This window comes from Amphibalanus amphitrite, unplaced genomic scaffold (genome assembly GCF_019059575.1).
Source record: "Amphibalanus amphitrite isolate SeventyFive unplaced genomic scaffold, NRLGWU_Aamphi_draft 000096F_arrow, whole genome shotgun sequence".
Taxonomy (NCBI): domain Eukaryota; kingdom Metazoa; phylum Arthropoda; class Thecostraca; order Balanomorpha; family Balanidae; genus Amphibalanus; species Amphibalanus amphitrite.
Genome location: NW_024881591.1, coordinates 496,662 through 515,436, shown reverse-complemented (window position 1 = coordinate 515,436; position 18,775 = coordinate 496,662). Strand labels below are relative to the sequence as shown.

At 51.0% G+C, this 18,775-nt stretch overlaps 1 protein-coding gene across 1 annotated transcript; it reads right to left on the bottom strand.

Annotated features, from left to right (window-relative positions):
- Window positions 1-13,184: 13,184 nt before the first annotated feature.
- Window positions 13,185-17,654, bottom strand: LOC122380339 (translation initiation factor IF-2-like). The gene is made up of 4 exons (XM_043363409.1): window positions 17,637-17,654; window positions 16,166-17,071; window positions 14,936-15,136; window positions 13,185-14,319 (listed from the first exon to the last, which is right to left on the bottom strand). Exons 1-4 carry the CDS (start codon window positions 17,637-17,639, stop codon window positions 14,113-14,115), a joined length of 1,317 nt encoding a protein of 438 aa, XP_043219344.1. The 5' UTR covers window positions 17,640-17,654; the 3' UTR covers window positions 13,185-14,112.
- Between the last annotated feature and the right edge of the window lie 1,121 nt (window positions 17,655-18,775).

Genomic DNA, 18,775 nt, shown 5'->3' with positions numbered 1-18,775 from the left:
TTTTGAGTGCGCTTTTCCCTCCATTGGTTTTTCGTGAGTAACTCGCGTAAAAACCGTCCGATCGCGACGAAACTTTCAATGCCCCCGATTTTATCAATTTTACACCTACCCTGAAAATTTCAGGACCCTGACCCAAATGACCTTTGACATGTGACCTATTTCTCGAGACCATGTTTGGCCCGAATCGCGATTCGGCGTATGTCTGCTCGCATTAGCCGCGCGGTTGCTGTCTTCACGTGGTTTCAAGCGTTGAAACATGTGATATGATGATGATCCCATGCATTAGGGTGGGTGTCAAAGTCACCTGAAGGTCAGGTCAGCTCAATGACCTTTGATGACCTCGGTTCACTTTTTCGAGTTTTACGTGTTTCTAGGCTAGTTTTTGGAGCTGATTTCGAATTTAGCAACCATTTGAACATTACAGGGGGTGTAACGAAATTATCCGGACACCTTTCTTCCCGCTGTAATTAAAAAGCAAAACAATCTGGTACCTTTTCTTTTAACTGAGCATGTAGCCAACTTTCATAAAACACAGTGGCGAATGTTCTGGAGCATTTCAGCCAATGGATTCTCCAGCACACTGGCTTTGATGCGGACAAACGCCGTCTAAACCTGTGCCTGCAGTTGAGCGGTGCTTATGGCGGGTGGCTCTTCATACACCTCCTGCTGAACAAGAGCCCACAGGTTTTCGTTTGAAACGGGATCGCGACTTTTTCCAAGTCATAAGCGTTAGCCCAGAATGATTGAAGGTTCTATCGGCATCACTTCCCGTTCTTTTAGGGACTTTAAGTAGCGCGCCCGCCGCCGCCCGGCATGAAGACAGCGTGGCTTGAATCAGGCATCAGTGCGCGTTCAAAAACCGTGCCCTCCTATGCCGTCTGGTTGAGCGCCTCCAATCATTCATTGGCCAGTATGTTGCTCCGGTAATACTTGACGTTGATGGCGGTATTATGTGACACTATATCCAATTGGAGCATTGCTAGGCAGCTGAGATGCTTCAATCTGGATATTACCCGGATGTTTGACGGCGGCGAAGGCCAGCAAGTTCGAGCGGCTGGCCGCCCATACATGGCCGATTTGACGGTTCAAAGGATAATACAGCTCAAACGGCTACCCATCCAACCAGACCCTCACCGTTATCTTTCTTCGACCAGTGGACGCGATCTGAAGTGAGGCGAAAGGTGGTGAACTGGTTGTTTCCCGTCAGTGTAAGTTTCGTTGTCTTTTCCAGTTTGAAGGGCACTAGAACCAAGTTAAAGGGCGGGTAGCGGTGAACCATGATATGGGACCTCTTATTATCTGACTTGGTAAGAATTCGAGTCAATTTGCGGATTGATTGGTGCCGTTTCCTTGCCGCTATCTTGATGACTCTCCTCACCACTTGAAAAAGGGCGGCTTTTGTGGTCGCGACCGGGCTGAGTCTGCCACCGAAGTCCCAGCTTATTACGCCTCAGGCAGATGTGCAATTGGCTGCTGCTGATGTCCAGCTGCTGGCAGACCAGCTTCTGGCTCATGACGCCGTGGATGCCGCCATGCAATTTTACCACGAAAGGAGAGATTGTATCCCCTTCTCGCAACTGCCTTAGACGAAAACTACCATGTGAACCCGTCTGTGAATCGACTCCTACTCAGAGCAAGAGTCACATGACAAGGTCAGGTCACTGCTGAGTTGAAAGCCGATAGCAGAGGCACGTATTCATCCAATAGGTATTCCCACTTCTAACATCAGAAAGGATTAGGAAACTGTGCAGACAGATATGGCGAAAAAATGGATGTCCGGATAATTTCGTTACACCCTGTACTGAAGTAGTTTTGGTGCCTTCGTAACATGTTACGAAGCTGTCAGAGAAAAAATTAACGTTCTGCCCCTCCAAATTTTGCTGATTTGTAGAACTTCATTGCTTAGCAAACCAATCTTGTTCGCATTGAGGAGCTTTGAAATGTCTGTGTAATTCATAATGTTCGTTCTGTAATTAAAAAAATTGATTCAGTGTTGCACATTATCTAACTTAACAACCGGGCATCGCAGGTTTGACGGCTTTTGCTCCACCACCTTCCCTGGAAAAGCTCCACCATTGCCTATGGGGCAAAACATAAGGGAAAAAACACAAAACAAGACAGATAAAAAACAAAGCAAAATTAACTCTTAACCTAATTACATTCAGGCTGGAGCAAAAACATAGGTAATAGGTTTCTATGTCAAATTAAAATGAAAGCATAAAATCAACCTGACCAGGCCTTATGGTCTGACCTGGCCCTAACCACCTTACTTCGCCTAACTTAACCCAATTCAACCTAGCCTAGTCCTACCACAACACCTGCAGAGGTACCTTCCTGGAAAAATGACGCCCAGGGAGATGACTGTCCAACTTATTGGAATACTACCATGATTGCTTGTCATCATGCTCTTGTTTGACTAGTGATGTATGATAAATGTGATATTCAATAATTGTCTCCTGGCTGTTGACTGGAGTGATCAAAATATTCAAATAATCAGGGTACAATGCTGTGCATAGTGCACACTAATCATGTTGTTTTTGTGTAGGCCCTCTGCACATTGTTGTGTGCACTACTATGTGCACCTTAAGTAAAAAAGTGACTGGTGGTACTGGGTACATGACAAAAGGTTGTGCACCTGTGAAATGCCCTTGGTCTTGCTGGTGCCAAATGCCTATAGCTATAGCAGGATCAGTGAGGGTTGTAGACATGCTACATACATTGTGCATTGAAGATATTGGCACAAAGTTCATCCGTAATTACTATGCTTAACACCTAATGTAAGAAGCAACATAAATATCCAGATGATAAAGCTCTCTGGTCAACATCACACAAATTTATTGACATAGTTTGCAGGTACATATTTACATTCATAGCAAATACTTTCAATATGATTCATAGACTAGGTGCTAGTAAGCTTGCATTTTTGTAGGTACAGCAGTGACCATATATTAAATCATAAAAAACCTTCTCATGGCATTCATTACATACCTTTTTACTGAACAAGTACCTACCTATCTACCATGCAATGATTCCAAATTTTGTCCGCAATCCATCTATATCTCAAACTGACACAATTAATTTGAAATATCCTTTAACAAAACCTATAACTGTACATAAGAAGAATGCAATATTACAAGAACTATGAATTTCTGAAGTTATTCTCCCATGCTGGAATGTTGAAACTCTACTTTTGTCATCCATTTCCACGTTTGATTGAGCCATCATATAGAACTGTTTTCACTCTTCAGTCACAAGCTTTCGCACAAATCTTGAATTTTTACACATCATCTTGAACCATGCTCCAGTCTTTCCAACAAGGTACTATGTAACATCAAAGCAATTTTGATTTGTTACAACAGCTTCAGATGATGATGGGCTTGAGGTTTGTTACACCATTTGCTCAGAGGCGGATCCAGCTCAGAGGTTTGGGGGGGGGGGGGCAAACCATAAAAATTTATCGATTCTTTCCATGCATCGTCCATAGGCGTAATGTTAAAATCATGCCGTTTGGGGGGGGGCAAATGCCCATTTTGCCCCCCCCCCCCTGGATCCGCCACTGCATTTGCTAGACAAACCTCTACAAAATGTGTATCAATTCCCAAACTAAGTAATTGATCATATTAGTATTTGCAGTTTCCACACAATGTTTCATAATATTATTCTATGTTTATATAAAGAAACTCAAATAATCCACAAATTGTTATTGAAACACTCCCACTTCAAGAATTCACAGCAATTTCAGAAGCAAACAAACATTGCGCCAGATTTCGTATGAAACGCGCCATCACCCTGAAGTTTCTACCACAGACGGTAGTTCAACCGCAGCCGTAGTGCGAAAACCCCTGCCCACCTTACCCCACGGCGGAGCTCGGTTGCAATTTGTAAATACGCGTACGAACATAACTGACACATTCAAGTTTCAGGTATGTGGCGCCCTCCTTGTTGTTGGCGCCCTCCTTGATTGGCGCCCTCTCGTCCAATGCCCTGGTCCTTCGCAAATTCCTGGGTACGCCACTGAATTTACGATAATAATATTTCGAAATGTATATAGCATTTGCATTAGAAATCACGCTTCAATTTGATTGAAAACATGCTTTAAATGAATTATTAACCTCCTTGACATATCGTAATTTGATATCGTAACAGAATATCAGCTGACTACCGGCGACAAATAATTTCCGTCCGAAGTCGGCTGGAATTTTTTGTTGGTGAAACTCGTGGCTGTGTGGCGTCTATTTTTTCGGCTGGATATTTTATTTCGGCGGCCGGCTGGTATTTTTTGGTAAAACTGGCCTCAGGTCAAAGTAAAAATTATTAGCATTTCGGCTTGTTCACATTTTGGGCTCTGGCCGCCGTCTTACAAGTCAGATCAGGCTCATTTTGGTTTACACACTCGTGAACAGATGCTCTAGATACCGTGAGGGTATAAAACTTGTACTTTGATTTTCAGGTCAGGGTCAGGTCATCACAGGTCACGGAAATACTATATCATGCGTCGGTCACGTGACACATGTTTTATGGTCCATTTAGGCCATAGATTTCGAATTTGATGTCGTCTGTGTCATTCGAGGTCATTTTGAGTCGAATTTAGCTTAGGTCAGGTCACTTTCAGGTCAAAAAAGGTCAAATTTTAAAGTTAAAATTTTTCGACAAAAAAGGTGTCTATTGGATGCAGTTTGAGCTCAGGAACACGATGGTGCTATTTATATTGGTGTACGATGTCAAAAACGTACTGAAAAATTGATCTGAAAAATTAATAATTGTGAATTTTTTTGCAATAATGCGTATAACTTGGCAATTTTTCAAGATATTTAGCTAAAACTTGCTAGAGTTAGTCATAAGCATGCGTTCTGTCACATACATTCCGTTTTTTTTTTCGAAAAGTCAAAAACTTTTGAAAAATATAAAAATATAAATTTTGAATATTTTATAAAATTTTCGAAATTTTCAAAACTTTGAAAATCCGAGATAGCAGTTTAATAGCGCAGTCAATTCTGAGTCCTTTCATGCAAAGAAATTGGATCTAGCTTAAAAACTGAGCTCTTGGGAGCGATTGCCGTGGTTCAATGTTTTGCGTCGAAATCGGCCGAACATGACGTCACTCTGACGTCATTTCCGGCCGACCTATGATAGCTACGAAGTTCAAATTTTGACACAAGGTGTCAAATTGATGCAGCCGAAGGTACTGACAGTTTGGCGTCGATACGTCAAGTGGTTTGGAAGTTATTGCAGAAAAACGGGAGGGGGCTATGAATAGCCCCCCCCCCCCAGTGGGGCGCGGGCTAGGTCAGAGCCCACGGCCACGCCCAGTAGAGTACATTGCGTGGATCATCCCCATTCTGTCCGATTGGTAAATACATCGATATTTACCGAACGCTTCTCATGTGATAGAATATAGTTTTGACTTTAATTCTTTGTTTCAGACCGTCTAACGCCCTGAAATGCCAAAATGTTATCACATGACGCATGCTAACCGTTCAAAATACCAACCCCAATCCCTGGGACAAGGTCAGGACCCGCCCAAAGTACCGGCTCTGGCCCAGCCGGCACGGCGCCGCGGCCGGACCCGGTCGGTGGTGCCGGGAAAACCGCGGCGGCATCCCGTGCACACACTGCAGATCACCGTCCCACACTCAGCGGACACGGAGAGATGGACGGCACGGTACCGGCCGGACCCGACCGCTGCGCCACACCGCGCCGGTCCGGGAATCAACCGGATCATTCCGGGAACCGGCTCGGCAGGGGGAGGCTGAGGTCCTGGCCCAGCCACGCCACCGCGTGGGAACACAGTCCAGACCGGACCTATACAAACGCACGACAGAGGCGCAGGTCACGAGAGCCGACAGTGCCGCGCAGATCTGTGGTTGATGGATGATGCTACGTGCTAATGTTTGTTTGTGAGAGAGCTCTGGTGTGACCACTGACCAGAGCTGGCTAGTGACCACAGACCGAGTCACCGACATACACACAGGCTGAAGTGACTGCGCAATAGACATAACATACACATTACACACTCCCTCCGAGGTTGATAAGCTTGTCCGAGCGCGGTGGGGAGGTGTGGGCAGGAGTGTTCGTCCAGCCATGTCGCACCGCTGCCGGCGGTGACCGGTCCTGACTCTGAATCACCCGACTCCAGTGGGTGAGTCAGACTGGCGTGACCACAGGCTCGCAGACTGCGCGGAGCCGCCGCTCTGAGATCACCCGTCAGCGCTGATCTCAGAGTGACGCTGACGTCAGCACGCGGAGAGCGACCGAAACCTCTCCCTGGGCGACCGAAACCTCTCCCTGGGCGACCGAAACCTTTCCCTGCAGACCGCGGGATGGGCGGCTCTATACCGCAGATGTCAGCGGGAACTGAGAGTACTACCGGTACGGAGAGCATCGGAAGGGATGGTGATCGATCGGTAGGCTGGTCATTCCTCTACTGATACTGTTGAGTGATTGCTTGATTTGAAGGACAGATCGCTGCATCTTAATCGCAAAGAAAAAAAAAAAGCTTTTGCAGGCCATTCTGCAAATGAGCTATCGAGGGGCGAGTGCGGAGTGAGTACACTCCTACCATGAGTCACGTGTACCCCGTGAACCGATGGGTGTCGCACATGACACACGCAAATATTTATCTCTGTATTCCGGTCGTCGTTTCCGGTCACGCGTCACCGTCATGACGTCATTTCCGTTCAAGACGTCATGTCCGTTTAAGACATAAAGCTAATCTCGGGATGCCTACTGCGTGGTAAAAGCGGTTAGTTATGTAAAGGCTCCACCACGGCTTAAGAACCGCCTTGGGATTGTAGTAAAAACCTTGCCCAATTACAGCTCTCAGATAAACAACTCCAGGACCCATAAATCACGACTAGTCCCTACCCAAGCACAAAGGGAGCCTCTGGTCACCTACCCATCAATGAAGTCACCCACGCACATTACAGACGCGCGCCGACTGACTCACGGCTCCCCGGGCGCGGCGGCGGCGGCCCCCCGGGGCGCAGCCGACATCCGGCGCGGTGCGGAGAGAGGCGCCAGATCATTGAGTGGTCAGTGTCGGCGGCGCCGCCCCATCGCTCCCAAACCACACACCTCGGCCGACGCCGGCCGTAAGGGCGACATTATCGTCACCGCCGGCCGGCGCGGCGACCCTATGATCTCTCGGCCGCGCGCCGCTGTGCGTCTGCGTCCGGATACAGCCGGCCCGCCCCCGCACTCACCCTTCTGGGAGCGGAGCGGCGCACCCTCTGATCGGTCGACACGTGACCACCCACGTGATCGTGCGCGCGCGCCGGCGCCGGAAGTCTGTACGCGCGCCTGCCGACCACAATAGCCGCGGTCCGATCATAAAACGCACAGGGCGGCCATCCATCAGGGCGGGCGCCGGTCAGCGGCCGGCGGGTGGCGGGTGGCGGCCCACGGCGCGCCGGCTAATAGTCACAGGAGGGGACGCCGATTGAACCGGGGTAGCCGTCATCGAGCCGCGCACAGGGGCGCTCCAGCAACACCCCGGGGTGCCTCAGAACACCCCAGGGGCATAAGGCGGCACACAAGGCGCTTCAAGGCGCACGGGGGCGCATCAGCGTACACCAGGGCACATCACGGGTGCATCAGGGGACTCCAGGGCATGCTCGCTGCCTGGTAAGGGAACGGGTGAGACGGGCACGGACCGGACGCCGGTCGCGGTTCCAGCCAGACACCTTGCAAATGACGACACATCCTGACACGCTGGGGGTGCACTGCCGGAAGCGCTTTATCGGGAGGGGCGTCGGAAATTACCAAATGGCGAGGAAGCCGGAAGGAACAGAATGTAGACCATGTGCTGTCATGCACCGTAAAAAGACTGGCTTGAGAAATCGCATCTTCACCAGCATAATCAGTAGGCATTTCAATCAGTGGCCACATAATTTTTGCTATTTACTCATTCAGATGGCAAAATTTTAGATCCGCAATGAGAACCGACGCACCATGCTTGTCCCGCTAGATATTGGATTGGGTGAGAGGGCCCCATAAACAGGCGACCTCGGACGACATACGACTGGTCTATTTACTCTTTACACACAGGCCTCCAAAACAGCCGTCTGCACTTGGCTCTGAGGTGAGCCACTTCAGGCCGCCCCACCCGTCGGTCGAGCTGATCCCGCCGGATAAAACAGGGGGCGTGACGCGTCGTCACGGCGCCCGTCACGCCGGCCCCGGAATGTCTATTGGCTCTCCTCGGGGCGGCTCGGGCGCCGGTCCCACCGTGCCCGGCTGGCTCCCCTCGGCGGCGACTCCGTCACGCCGAGAAGCCGAGAGGCCGCCCACTCCGACGGGCCCCGATCGGCCGACTTCATTGACGTGCGCCCGGTCATTACAAAGGGGAGGGGAGGGAGGGGTGTCCACTGTCCATACCATCGCGGGGCGGTCGGCAGAGACGCCGAGTAGGCCCGACCCGGCCGGCGGCGACGGGTCCTGTTTTTACTGCGGGACGCCCGGCTGGTGTTAATTGATATGGGCGGCGGTGCTGAGGGGAAGGGTAACGCGGGACCTGTGGCCGGTCAGGTATGTGGCGGGCACGCCCGACAACCGGATAGCGTCAGGACGCAGACAAAAAGCCCCTGCTAGGATATCGCGACGCCCGGTCAGGCGCGGTGGAGTTCACTGAAGGTGATTTAACCCGCGCCCCACTGGGGTCTGTGTATAACACGCCCTACTGGGGGGGGGGGGGGGGGGCTATTCATAGCCCCCCCTCCTAACTCCGAAACTACTGGGCCGATCGTCAAAATTCAAACGGCGTCTGATAGCCCCGGAAAAACTGTCGAGCGAAACCTAATTTCATTGACCTCGAGGTCACCGATGACGTCACAGGTCAGGTCAAAGTAAAAATTATTAGCATTTTGGCTTGTTCACATTTTGGGCTCTGGCCGCCGTCTTACAAGTCAGATCAGGCTCATTTTTGGTACACACACTCTTAAACAGATGCTCTAGATACCCTGAGGGTACCAAGCTTTTACTTTGATTTTCAGGTCAAGGTCAGGTCATCACAGGTCACGAAAATATTTTATCATGCGTCGGTCACGTGACACATGTTTTATGGTCCATTTAGGCCATAGATTTCGAATTTGATGTCGTCTGTGTCATTCGAGGTCATTTTGAGTCGAATTTAGCTTAGGTCAGGTCACTTTCAGGTCAAAAAAGGTCAAATTTTGAAGTTAAAATTTTTCAACAAAAAAGGTGTCTATTGGATGCAGTTTGAGCTCAGGAACACGATGGTGCCATTTATATTGGTGTACGATGTCAAATACGTACTGAAAAATTGATTTGAAAAATTAATAATTGTGAATTTTTTGCAATAATGCGTATAACTTGGCCATTTTTGAAGATATTTAGCTAAAACTTGCTAGAGTTAGTCATAATCATGCGTTCTGTCACATATATTCCGGTTTTTTCGAAAAGTCAAAAACTTTTTGAAAAAAATATAAAAATACAAATTTTGAATATTATTATATCAAATTTTCGAAATTTTCAAAATTTTGAAAATTCGAGATAGCAGTTTGATAGCGCTGTCAATTCTGAGTCCTTTCATGCAAAGAAATTGGATCTAGCTTAAAAACTGACCTCTTGGGAGCGATTGCCGTGGTTCAATGTTTTGCGTCGAAATCGGCCGAACATGACGTCACTCTGACGTCATTTCCGGCCGACCTATGGTAGCTACGAAGTTCAAATTTTGACACAAGGTGTCAAATTGATGCAGCCAAAGGTACTGTAAGTTTGGCGTCGATCCGTCAAGCGGTTTGGAAGTTATTGCAGAAAAACGGGAGGGGGGGCTATAAATAGCCCCCCCCCCAGTGGGGCGCGGGTTAAGGGTCAGCTTTACTTGGCATCCGTGCAGTCATATGCAACAACACTGAACTCCGTCCCTGAATGATAAAACATCATAGAAAATAGCTAAGATAAAGGGAAGTTAGCTTACACCTCGGATTCTGTTTTCACCTAGCACCCAAGAGTGTGAAGACTTCTCTCGACGTAACATTCGAAACATGTCCTAGCCATGGTAGCACAAAGGACCTTCCCTGCTCCGGCCCATTTTACAGCTCAGGTTGGCTTCGTCTCCACAGCCGGAGCCGACCAGGGGAAGTGGCCAAGGTCGAGAGACCGGCCTACGAACCCTTTCCCGACCCGGCCGACCGGTCCATTTGTCAGCGCCGCGGCGACCGCAGGTGCCTGGGCCGACTCCGGGCTGATTATCTCAGTGAGGACGCCGCCGTGACCAGTCCACACTCCACACCTCTCCGTAATATACGGGCCCCGGGCGTGCGACCGGGCGCGCGCACCGGCGCACCGTCCCCCGGCCCAATTACACTGCGGTCGGCGGCGACCGCCGGCCGACCCGAGTCCTCACAGACGGTAATTGGTCGACTCAAAGGAGTCAGGACGCCTCCGAAGGCCGTCGAAGGGCGCCCCGAGCTAAATAAGAGTGGAACAAAAAAGAAAAGGGTTTCCTCAGCTGCCGCACATCGATTTGTTAGGAGATATAATAACTACGGTAGTCTCAGAGAACGAATGGCGGTCCCAGCCAAATGGGAACGTCTCTTGAAAAAAGATTCAGTCAGGTAGGCCAGCAGATTCACTTTTTACGAGACGTGGGTAGATCAGCTGCGGCCTAAGAGACAAATGCATCCAACGACGACTTCCACCCGGCTTATCACCTTAAGCGTCACCACAAAAACACCAACCAATGTGTCTAATGACACCCCATCGGCGTCCATTTCTGACAGGGGGTGAGAGAGGGACTGACGCGCCAGCGGATCGAATGTCTGAATATCGGCCCGTCTCACCGTCCCAAACAGACTATCTCGCCGCCGCGGACCATCTCCGATAAAAACAGTCGATCGCGCGCAACACCGCTCTCATCTGCCGCTAATCCCCTGCCGAAAAAGCTGCGTACACGGTGCGGCCTGAAAGGCTCACCGCCGCGGCACCGGCCCGGGGCGCCGCGCCCGAGGTGATATATGACTGAGCGGCGCCACCTAACGACCAATTAACGGGCGCTAATGGACCGCAGCGTCGTTAGGGGGACGGATTAGCCGACTTACACACACACACGCGGACCGACGCCCCGCTACCTACAGACTGAGAGCGAGCGGGCGACCGTCCCGGTGTCATTAACTGACGAGAGACATCGAGATTCGTGCAGCAACCGGCTACTGTAGCCAGTCCGTACTCCGACCTACGCTCCTGAGGATGTCACGCCGGGACACGAACTAGGAGGGAAGAAGAACGGCGAGACAACAGCAAAAAGATGAATTTGCAGGTAGTGGTTAACCAGTATTTATTGCTGATATTTAAATTTTGAAACCGAGTAGCCTTACAGCGAAGGGGCAAATGAGCGTCCTCCTCAGAACATCCCATTCCGTGTCAGCCGTTATTAGCATTCTTCTCCACTACCCCGAGCTGACTGGCTGCCGTCTCCGAAACCGAAGGTGGTCCTCCAGCACTGCTCTGAGCGCACTTACAGCCATTTCGGCGACTGTTACAGCCGCAAAATGGCCGTTTACGAGCAGTTCATTGTCGAAATGTAACGCCCAATGCTGGGCGTGCAACTGCCGGCCGCACGCAAGGCCGGGCGGGAGGGGATGATTCCACCGCCGGACTGACAGCGGAGACGGGGCGGAGTAGACTGCCGAGCGACTGAGAGGGGGAGCAGGGGGGAATGGGAGGCTGGGAGGGACAGTACGGGCGGGCACCAGCAGATTATCGATGTAGCGAACAGTCACCTTGAGACTAGAGGGGTACCTATGCAGTATGCACCGTGCATAATTTGCCCATTTCTTATTCATATAAAGTTAAGGGAAAATGCTATTGCTGATGTTATGACGTGTATTACAAATCAAGCTCAGAGGGCTAATCAGTACGCCGATGTCACTGTGGGCCTTGCGCCATATTCTCTCAATGATCTCGTCTCTCTTTGCACCATCCTTCTGCGATCTCAAAACTGCCGCATCTTGCACCACACCTGCCGCCGGCCTCAATATCATTCTCTTAACTTCTGCACTCTCCGTGAAACACGGGAGGAGACCCTGTCTTGGAGGGGCGGCGGACTGCAGCAGTGCGGCAGGCATCGGGCAGCCTCGCCCGCCGCCCGAGCACCCCTTCCGAGCTCTAGGGAGCTGATGCTACTCCTGGCCTCTAGAGGGAGGGTGGGGTCAGACGGTCCTGTATGGCGAAACTGTCGATGTTGCCGGACCCCCTTCACGGACCAGCCCCAATTCGCTGACCTTCGGTGGTGGTCTCCGGCCGAGTCAGTCTTCCAGCGGAAGGAATCGCCGCAGCCGATAGGTTCTGTAGCCTGCCGGTCGGGGCAGAAAGAGTCGAGTCAGAGGAGCTTACGTCCAACGGGACAGGTAGTACCGGCCCAAGTGTCTGCCACAAAAGACAGTGTACACGGTACAGTTGACAGGCAAAACCACACAGCTAACTACTTGCCTTCACAACATTGCACACCAACATGGCTTCATCCACGGTCACTCAAATTCCAGCAGCAGCATCCAAAGCGAAGCGAAACTCACCCCGGCGTGGCAGCCGTCAGTTGACGCCGCCGCTCAGCGTCGAACTCCGTTGGAAGTGTTGCTTCTTCAGGTCATAGACCAGGTCAGGTCAGCCGGCAGGCGCGCTGCTCTGGAATACCGGTTGTCCCGGTCACAACCCCGCCACTGATACAGGACCAGCGGGACGGCTCAATTGAAAACTTACCGCTCCAACCTCTAGTCCGAATAAGGGCTTATTTCTCAAACCGCTGTAAAATGATTTTTTTTTTAAGCGATTACAAATTGAATGTTGAATGTTGATCATTCTTTGAAGCCCCTTACAATTTACATGCGGTACCGAAAATTTAGCGGGTCCCACCATATTATTTACGCGGCCCTTTAGGGGATGAGAACCACGGATCAGCGGAGATGTTTTTAGTGATTATTATTTTTGATAACGTTTGTCCGCGTTTTTAGGCATAGCATGAGTGCCACGATCCATGACACAGGGGACATTGAACACATAACTGTATCCGGGGTCCGGACAGATCGGAAACAGACGGGAGAGGGCTCCAGTCGCTGTGCGACCGGCGTGCAACTTACTGCCGGGCTGGCGGTGGTGCGCGGCGCTGGACCGAGCGATAGCAGCTCGGTCCTCCCAGACTCCCTACTCGCACCGATCAATACAGGGGGGACGGGCCGCGGTGCCGACCGCTGCCTCGGCGGCCGGCGCCTCACCGTTTATTCTCTAAGACAGCGCGACACAGACATGGACACAATGAAGCCTCGAATGTACACTGAGAAATGCAGCTGTGAGCGCGGACATTGCTCGGCCGGCGTCACCCGGTTTTGCCGGGGCCGACGGGGCCACAAATGCAATGGTCAGCTCCACTAAAACTACGCACCCGTCGTTTTGGACTTGAAATTCTCGCGGTAGATACAATTGTCAATCAATGAGAAAAATGATTACGGTAAGAAAGTGCATTCGATCGCGACATTAGCCAATAAATACGGCAAATGGTAATGGCTTGATGGTGGTGCCTTTTCAGCAGTGCTGCACACGCCCGCGACCGTAGCGCCGCCTCGCGACGTCCGGTTGTACTAGCAGTATTCGCCGCGACCGTTAAGGCCGCGGAGGGCCGGGGACGGGGCCACGCGCAGGCACCCCGTGACACAAACGCGCCGAGACGATCCGGTTGGGGGCACAATGGTAATACTCAACACTAGGGAGGGCCGTAAGTACTCGCGGTCGCGCGACCCGTCACCGACGGACACAGCGCTCCGCCCGTGTCCGCCAGCGCGGGTTAAATAGTTCGCCTTCTCCGAGCACTAGCGCACTTCCACCCCGCTGTCTGCGTAGTGGCTGGTTAAGGTCCCAGCGTTACCACGATTTGATGGGTTTGATGACATGTATGAACACAGTGGCATGGCTGGTCACCAGTGCCGATGTTTTAGCAGACCGCCAGCGAGTATCCCATTGTGACTCAGTTTGTACCGTCCCTTCGGTCCCCGCCCCGCGCGGTGACTCCGCCGGCCGTGTGACCGGTCAGGGGTCGCGGCTCGCTACAGAGACGGGGCACTGGGAGGCCGGGTCAGACACCTCCCGGCCACGAGCGGAGCCCTAGGCGGCCGCCGGCTCGGCCGCCGCGCCGTTTTCGGCGGGCTGCTCTGCCTTGGAGCCGTTCGTGTCCTGTTCAGACTTTGGCTCGGCCTTTGGCTCGGTCTTAACGCCAGCCGCCGCGGGCTCGGCGGCTTTGGGCTCTGTTTTAGAGTCGGCAGATTTAGCCGCCTGCATTACGCCAGCCTCCGCCATGATTTTGCCAATGTCCTGCAACGTTTGGAGGGCACAGAAAGTCAGATGTGAAAATGTATCGAGCGTAGCTTGCGATAAGATTGTATAAACGAACAAACCCCTTTCCGGGAATTTTATGTACCGTAAATGATACGGCACCATAAAAATAAATGTCTAAATTTGCATGAACAAAGGACAAGGGCGGTCATTCAGATACTAAATGGCCGATGAAAATGCATTATGCAGAATGCAGACGCCTAGAACAAATAAGCAAAAAATGGGTCGAACGAAACATTGCACATTTTACGGAAGCTATCACTTTGAAAACAAACTCTGAAGAGCTTCGCAAAGTTATGGGATGTATGAGATAGCAACACAAATGGAACGTCGAACATTCTACTCTCAAATGAGGAATCATCGATAGCTTTCTGCACGCATAGAGTAGAGCCGAATAGACTTCCCTTCTGCCAACTCTAAATTATCCGATAGAAGAAGGCCCCAATTTATATCACTCTACGTACAATTGGAATTTCAAGGTAACCTTCCTGACTTTCAGGTAATAAGGCATCATCGTTACCGAAGCCAACTTCTCTGCCGCAGGACCACAGCGGCAGCGGTGCCCTCCCCTCCCCCATCACCCAGCCTCTCTCACCTCCTCGTCGTGCATGCCGATATACTCCATTTTGGCGGCTCGCATCATGGAAGTCACTTTGTTGCGCTGCTCCTTGAACGCCTCAAAGTCCTTGGCGTCGCCCGACTCGCGCGAGGCCTCGTGCATCTTCTGTTTCTTCTCGATCTCGGCGCGCAGCTCGGGAGTGACCCACGGCTTCAGCAGGTCACCGGCGTCCCGCTCCTGAGGGACGGGAGGGAGGGTCATAAGGGAGTTTCGGGAGGGTCACAGGGGAGTTTCGGGATATACCACGGCCAAGAGGTCATCAGTACACTACAGGACAGTGCAAATCAGATGCAGTGAAAGCAATGATCCAAAACCATTGCCAATCCCACAAAACAATAACTCTAAAAGTCTACAAAAATAAAAACAATAATGAGCCAGAAAAATACTAAGAGGAAAAAATAATCAGATTACAACCAGTATAACGCCTTATGGGGCGACTAACGGAGCGAGCGAGAGGGTGGGCCTTGCACGTGCGAAATTTCGAGGGGGTACCTCCAACTGACTTGTGCACGGCACCCTACTAACCGGTCTCTAGCGATGTGCCAAATTTGAGCACAATCGGCCCAGCCGTTCTCGAGATCTGGAAGCGGCACCCTGCACGTGCGCACGTGCAAAATGGGTCCCAACTGACTTGTGCACGGCACCCTACTAACTGGTCCCTAACCGTGTACCAAATTTGAGCGCCATCGGTCCAGCCGTTCTCGAGATCTGGAAACGACCCCTGCACGTGCGCACGTGCAGCAGCACCCCAACCTTAACACATGCAGATGAATTATCTGATGGAGACCTAACTGTGTACCGAGTTTCAATTCAATCGGCCCAACCGTTGTGCCGTTATTGAGGTTGCAATTTTGGGGGTTCTTAAAAAATGTCCAACTTTACCACGCGCCACGTGCGGTGGTTGGCAAGAACGCATGGTGGCCATCACACCACAGAACTTTTACGTCCAAGTGACATTCAGTAAAGAAGACCGCTTGTCAATCGGATGTCCCGTTCCTAAGATATTAGCTTTTGAAGAGCGTCCCCACGGCCGGCCGGCCGGCCGCTCATACTCAGAAATTTCCGTTAATCTAAGGAAAGACTCCGCTCGCTTCGCTCGCTCCGTAATGAAAAAAAAAAATCCACCGGCAACCTAAATAAGCAAGGTTATTTTCAAACAACTCAAGCGCCTCATAAAAATCCAACGTAATTCTAAATGGTTCTCACCTTTTCAGTTTTGGATGTTTTCTTCTGTACCTTTGGTGTCTTGGACTGGGGAGTTGTGCTGGCCGCAGTGGCTCCACGGCCACGACCCCTGCCTCGCGCCGGGGCGCCCCTGCCCCGAACCGGGGTGCCCGCGCCGCGCGCTGAGGCTCCTCTGCCCCGCAGTGGGGCGCCTCTCCCGCGGACTGGAGGGCCTGCGCCCCGCATCGGAGCACCCATTCCTCGCATCGGAGCACCCATGCCCCGCATCGGAGCACCCATGCCCCGCATCGGAGCGCCTCGACCCCGCATGGGGGCACCCCTTCCTCGCATGGGAGAGCCCCTAGCCCTCATGGGAGCACCCCTGACTCGCCTCGGAGCACCCATACCGCGGAATGGAGCACCCCCGTCGTGGAACGGGACGCTCCCCTCATAGTAGGGGCCAGTCTCCTCATAGTACTCTCCGCCCTCCTCATAGTACGGGCCCGTCTCTTCATAGTACTCCCCGCCATCCTCATAGTACTCTCCGCTCTCCTCATAGTACGTGCCAGTCTCCTCATAGTACTCTCCGCCTTCATCATAGTACTGACCGCTTTCCTCATAGTACGCCCCGCCGTCGTCCAGGGCCGGTGGGTCGTAGAAGGGTCGCGGCGCGGCGGAGCGCGGTGGGTAGCGCGGCCGCGGCGCCACGGGGGACATCAGCTGCTGCGGCGGTACCAGCGGTCGGGGCCGGCGCAGCGGCGCTAGCAGCGGCTGCGGCCGCGGTGCCGGCGCGCCCGCGCCGCGCGGCGGCCCCCGGACCGGACCGCGCGGCGAGCGGCCGCGGCCCGGTTTGAGCCGCAGCGGCGGCACACCGTGCATCAGGTGCGGCGGGGCCGCCGGCCCGCCGCGACCCCGTCCTCCGCGTCCGCCCCGGCCTCTGTTCATCACCTGCCAGAGTGGCCCGAGGTCAGCAGAGGCAGACAGCCTGTACGGCCCTCCAGCAAAAGAGTGGTTGGTTAGCCTATGTGCTTTTGGTGTAATAACTTTGAATGACAGAGACACACCTGTAATATGACTCAATAGAAATGAGAAGAGGGTTCGTGCACACACATCGGCAAAGGTTTTCAACAGCCATTAGACGTATTCATCAATGCAGATCGCTTATTGTGATGTTGGCAACCAACCACTAAATACCTACCTGGAGGGCGGTACATGCTGCTGGGTAGCAAAATATTAAGGAAACTTATAAGACATGAAGCAAAGTGCCTAAAATTACGGCTTAGGACTTTTTCACTATTATGGTCAGTTTCTAAGATCCACATACAATTTTACAGTGATGAAATCTGAAGGATTCTCTGATCTTTCCACCATTGTTAATTACAAATCTCTCAGGCACCATCTCAGCTAAGTAACTAATATTTGACAAGAGTAAGACAGTGTCCCAAAATGTGTTGATTTCAGTGGGAAGGCCAGTCTGAAGCCGGATACATAACCACTTTAATATTTGACTAACCATTGCCTGTAATCTCTCCTAAGGCATTGCCTTCAGCACTGCTCTGCTTCACCATTAGAATTATTACATCACTTGCCTCACAGTCAGTCGGGGAAACTATGGTAAAATCTGCTATTTTTAGCAGTCTGCTATTTTTAACAGAAATCTGCTAAAAATGGGTATGCATGTGACGTCATCGTACCCAAATATAGTAGATTTGGGTACGGCCCCATACAAAAGCAGATCTGCACCCTAATTGAAGCAAATGCGCATCAAATGCCTGGCAGATTCATGATGAGAATAGTGCTGAGAATGTCCTCTGATATTATTGTTCAGATCCGACTATTTTCAAATAATGAATTTGAAAATAGTCGGATCTGAACAAAAATAGCAGAGATCACTCTCAGCACTATTCTCATCATGAATCTGCCAGGCATTTGATGCGCATTTGCTTCAATTAGGGTGTAGATCTGCTTTTGTATGGGGCCGTACCCAAATCTGCTATATTTGGGTACGATGACGTCACATGCGTACCCATTTTTGGCAGATTTCTGTCAAAAATAGCAGACTGCTAAAAATAGCAGATTTTGCCATAGTTTCCCCAACTGCAGTCGAATAGCATTATGCTTTCACTCAACCTTCACGTTGGGAGTTGAAATAGTGGGTACGGAGATGTAAATCGTATTGGACGAAAATACATTAAGACCAAAAAATACAGGCATAAAATGTCGGAGGAAAAATGCACACACGAAAAGATGCAGACAAAACATGTTTGAACGAAAATATGTACAGACGAAAAATAGCGTGCCGAAAAAATGTCAAACGAAAGTCTGCAGACGAAAGACGAAACAAACCAAATTTGTCCAGACACGTGTGTTTAAAGGGTTAAAAGGACGTCATAGCATAACGTACATTCATGCAAAGGTGAAAGCTAGCATACAACCGAAAAATTAAAATATTTAACCCTCACCAAAATCAATTGAAACGACGACAGAGAAGATTACAGAGAGAAGAATACGAGAGAGCACAATGGAGTTGTGACAAATGCGCCGGATGCGGCAGGTGGTATGTCATTGGCTTAAAATATACAAAAGTGATTAAAATTAAGTATCATTTATTATTAAAAATATAAAATAAATTGAACAAATAATATTTAATAT

What these genes read in the sequence shown, in the direction of transcription:
- LOC122380339 (XM_043363409.1), bottom strand. An exon ending in AAACATCCAAAACTGAAAAG is followed by an intron (nt 15,137 to 16,165) that starts GTGAGAACCATT and finishes CCCGTCCCTCAG; the next exon opens with GAGCGGGACGCCGGTGACCT. An exon ending in TCGGCATGCACGACGAGGAG is followed by an intron (nt 14,320 to 14,935) that starts GTGAGAGAGGCT and finishes CAAACGTTGCAG; the next exon opens with GACATTGGCAAAATCATGGC.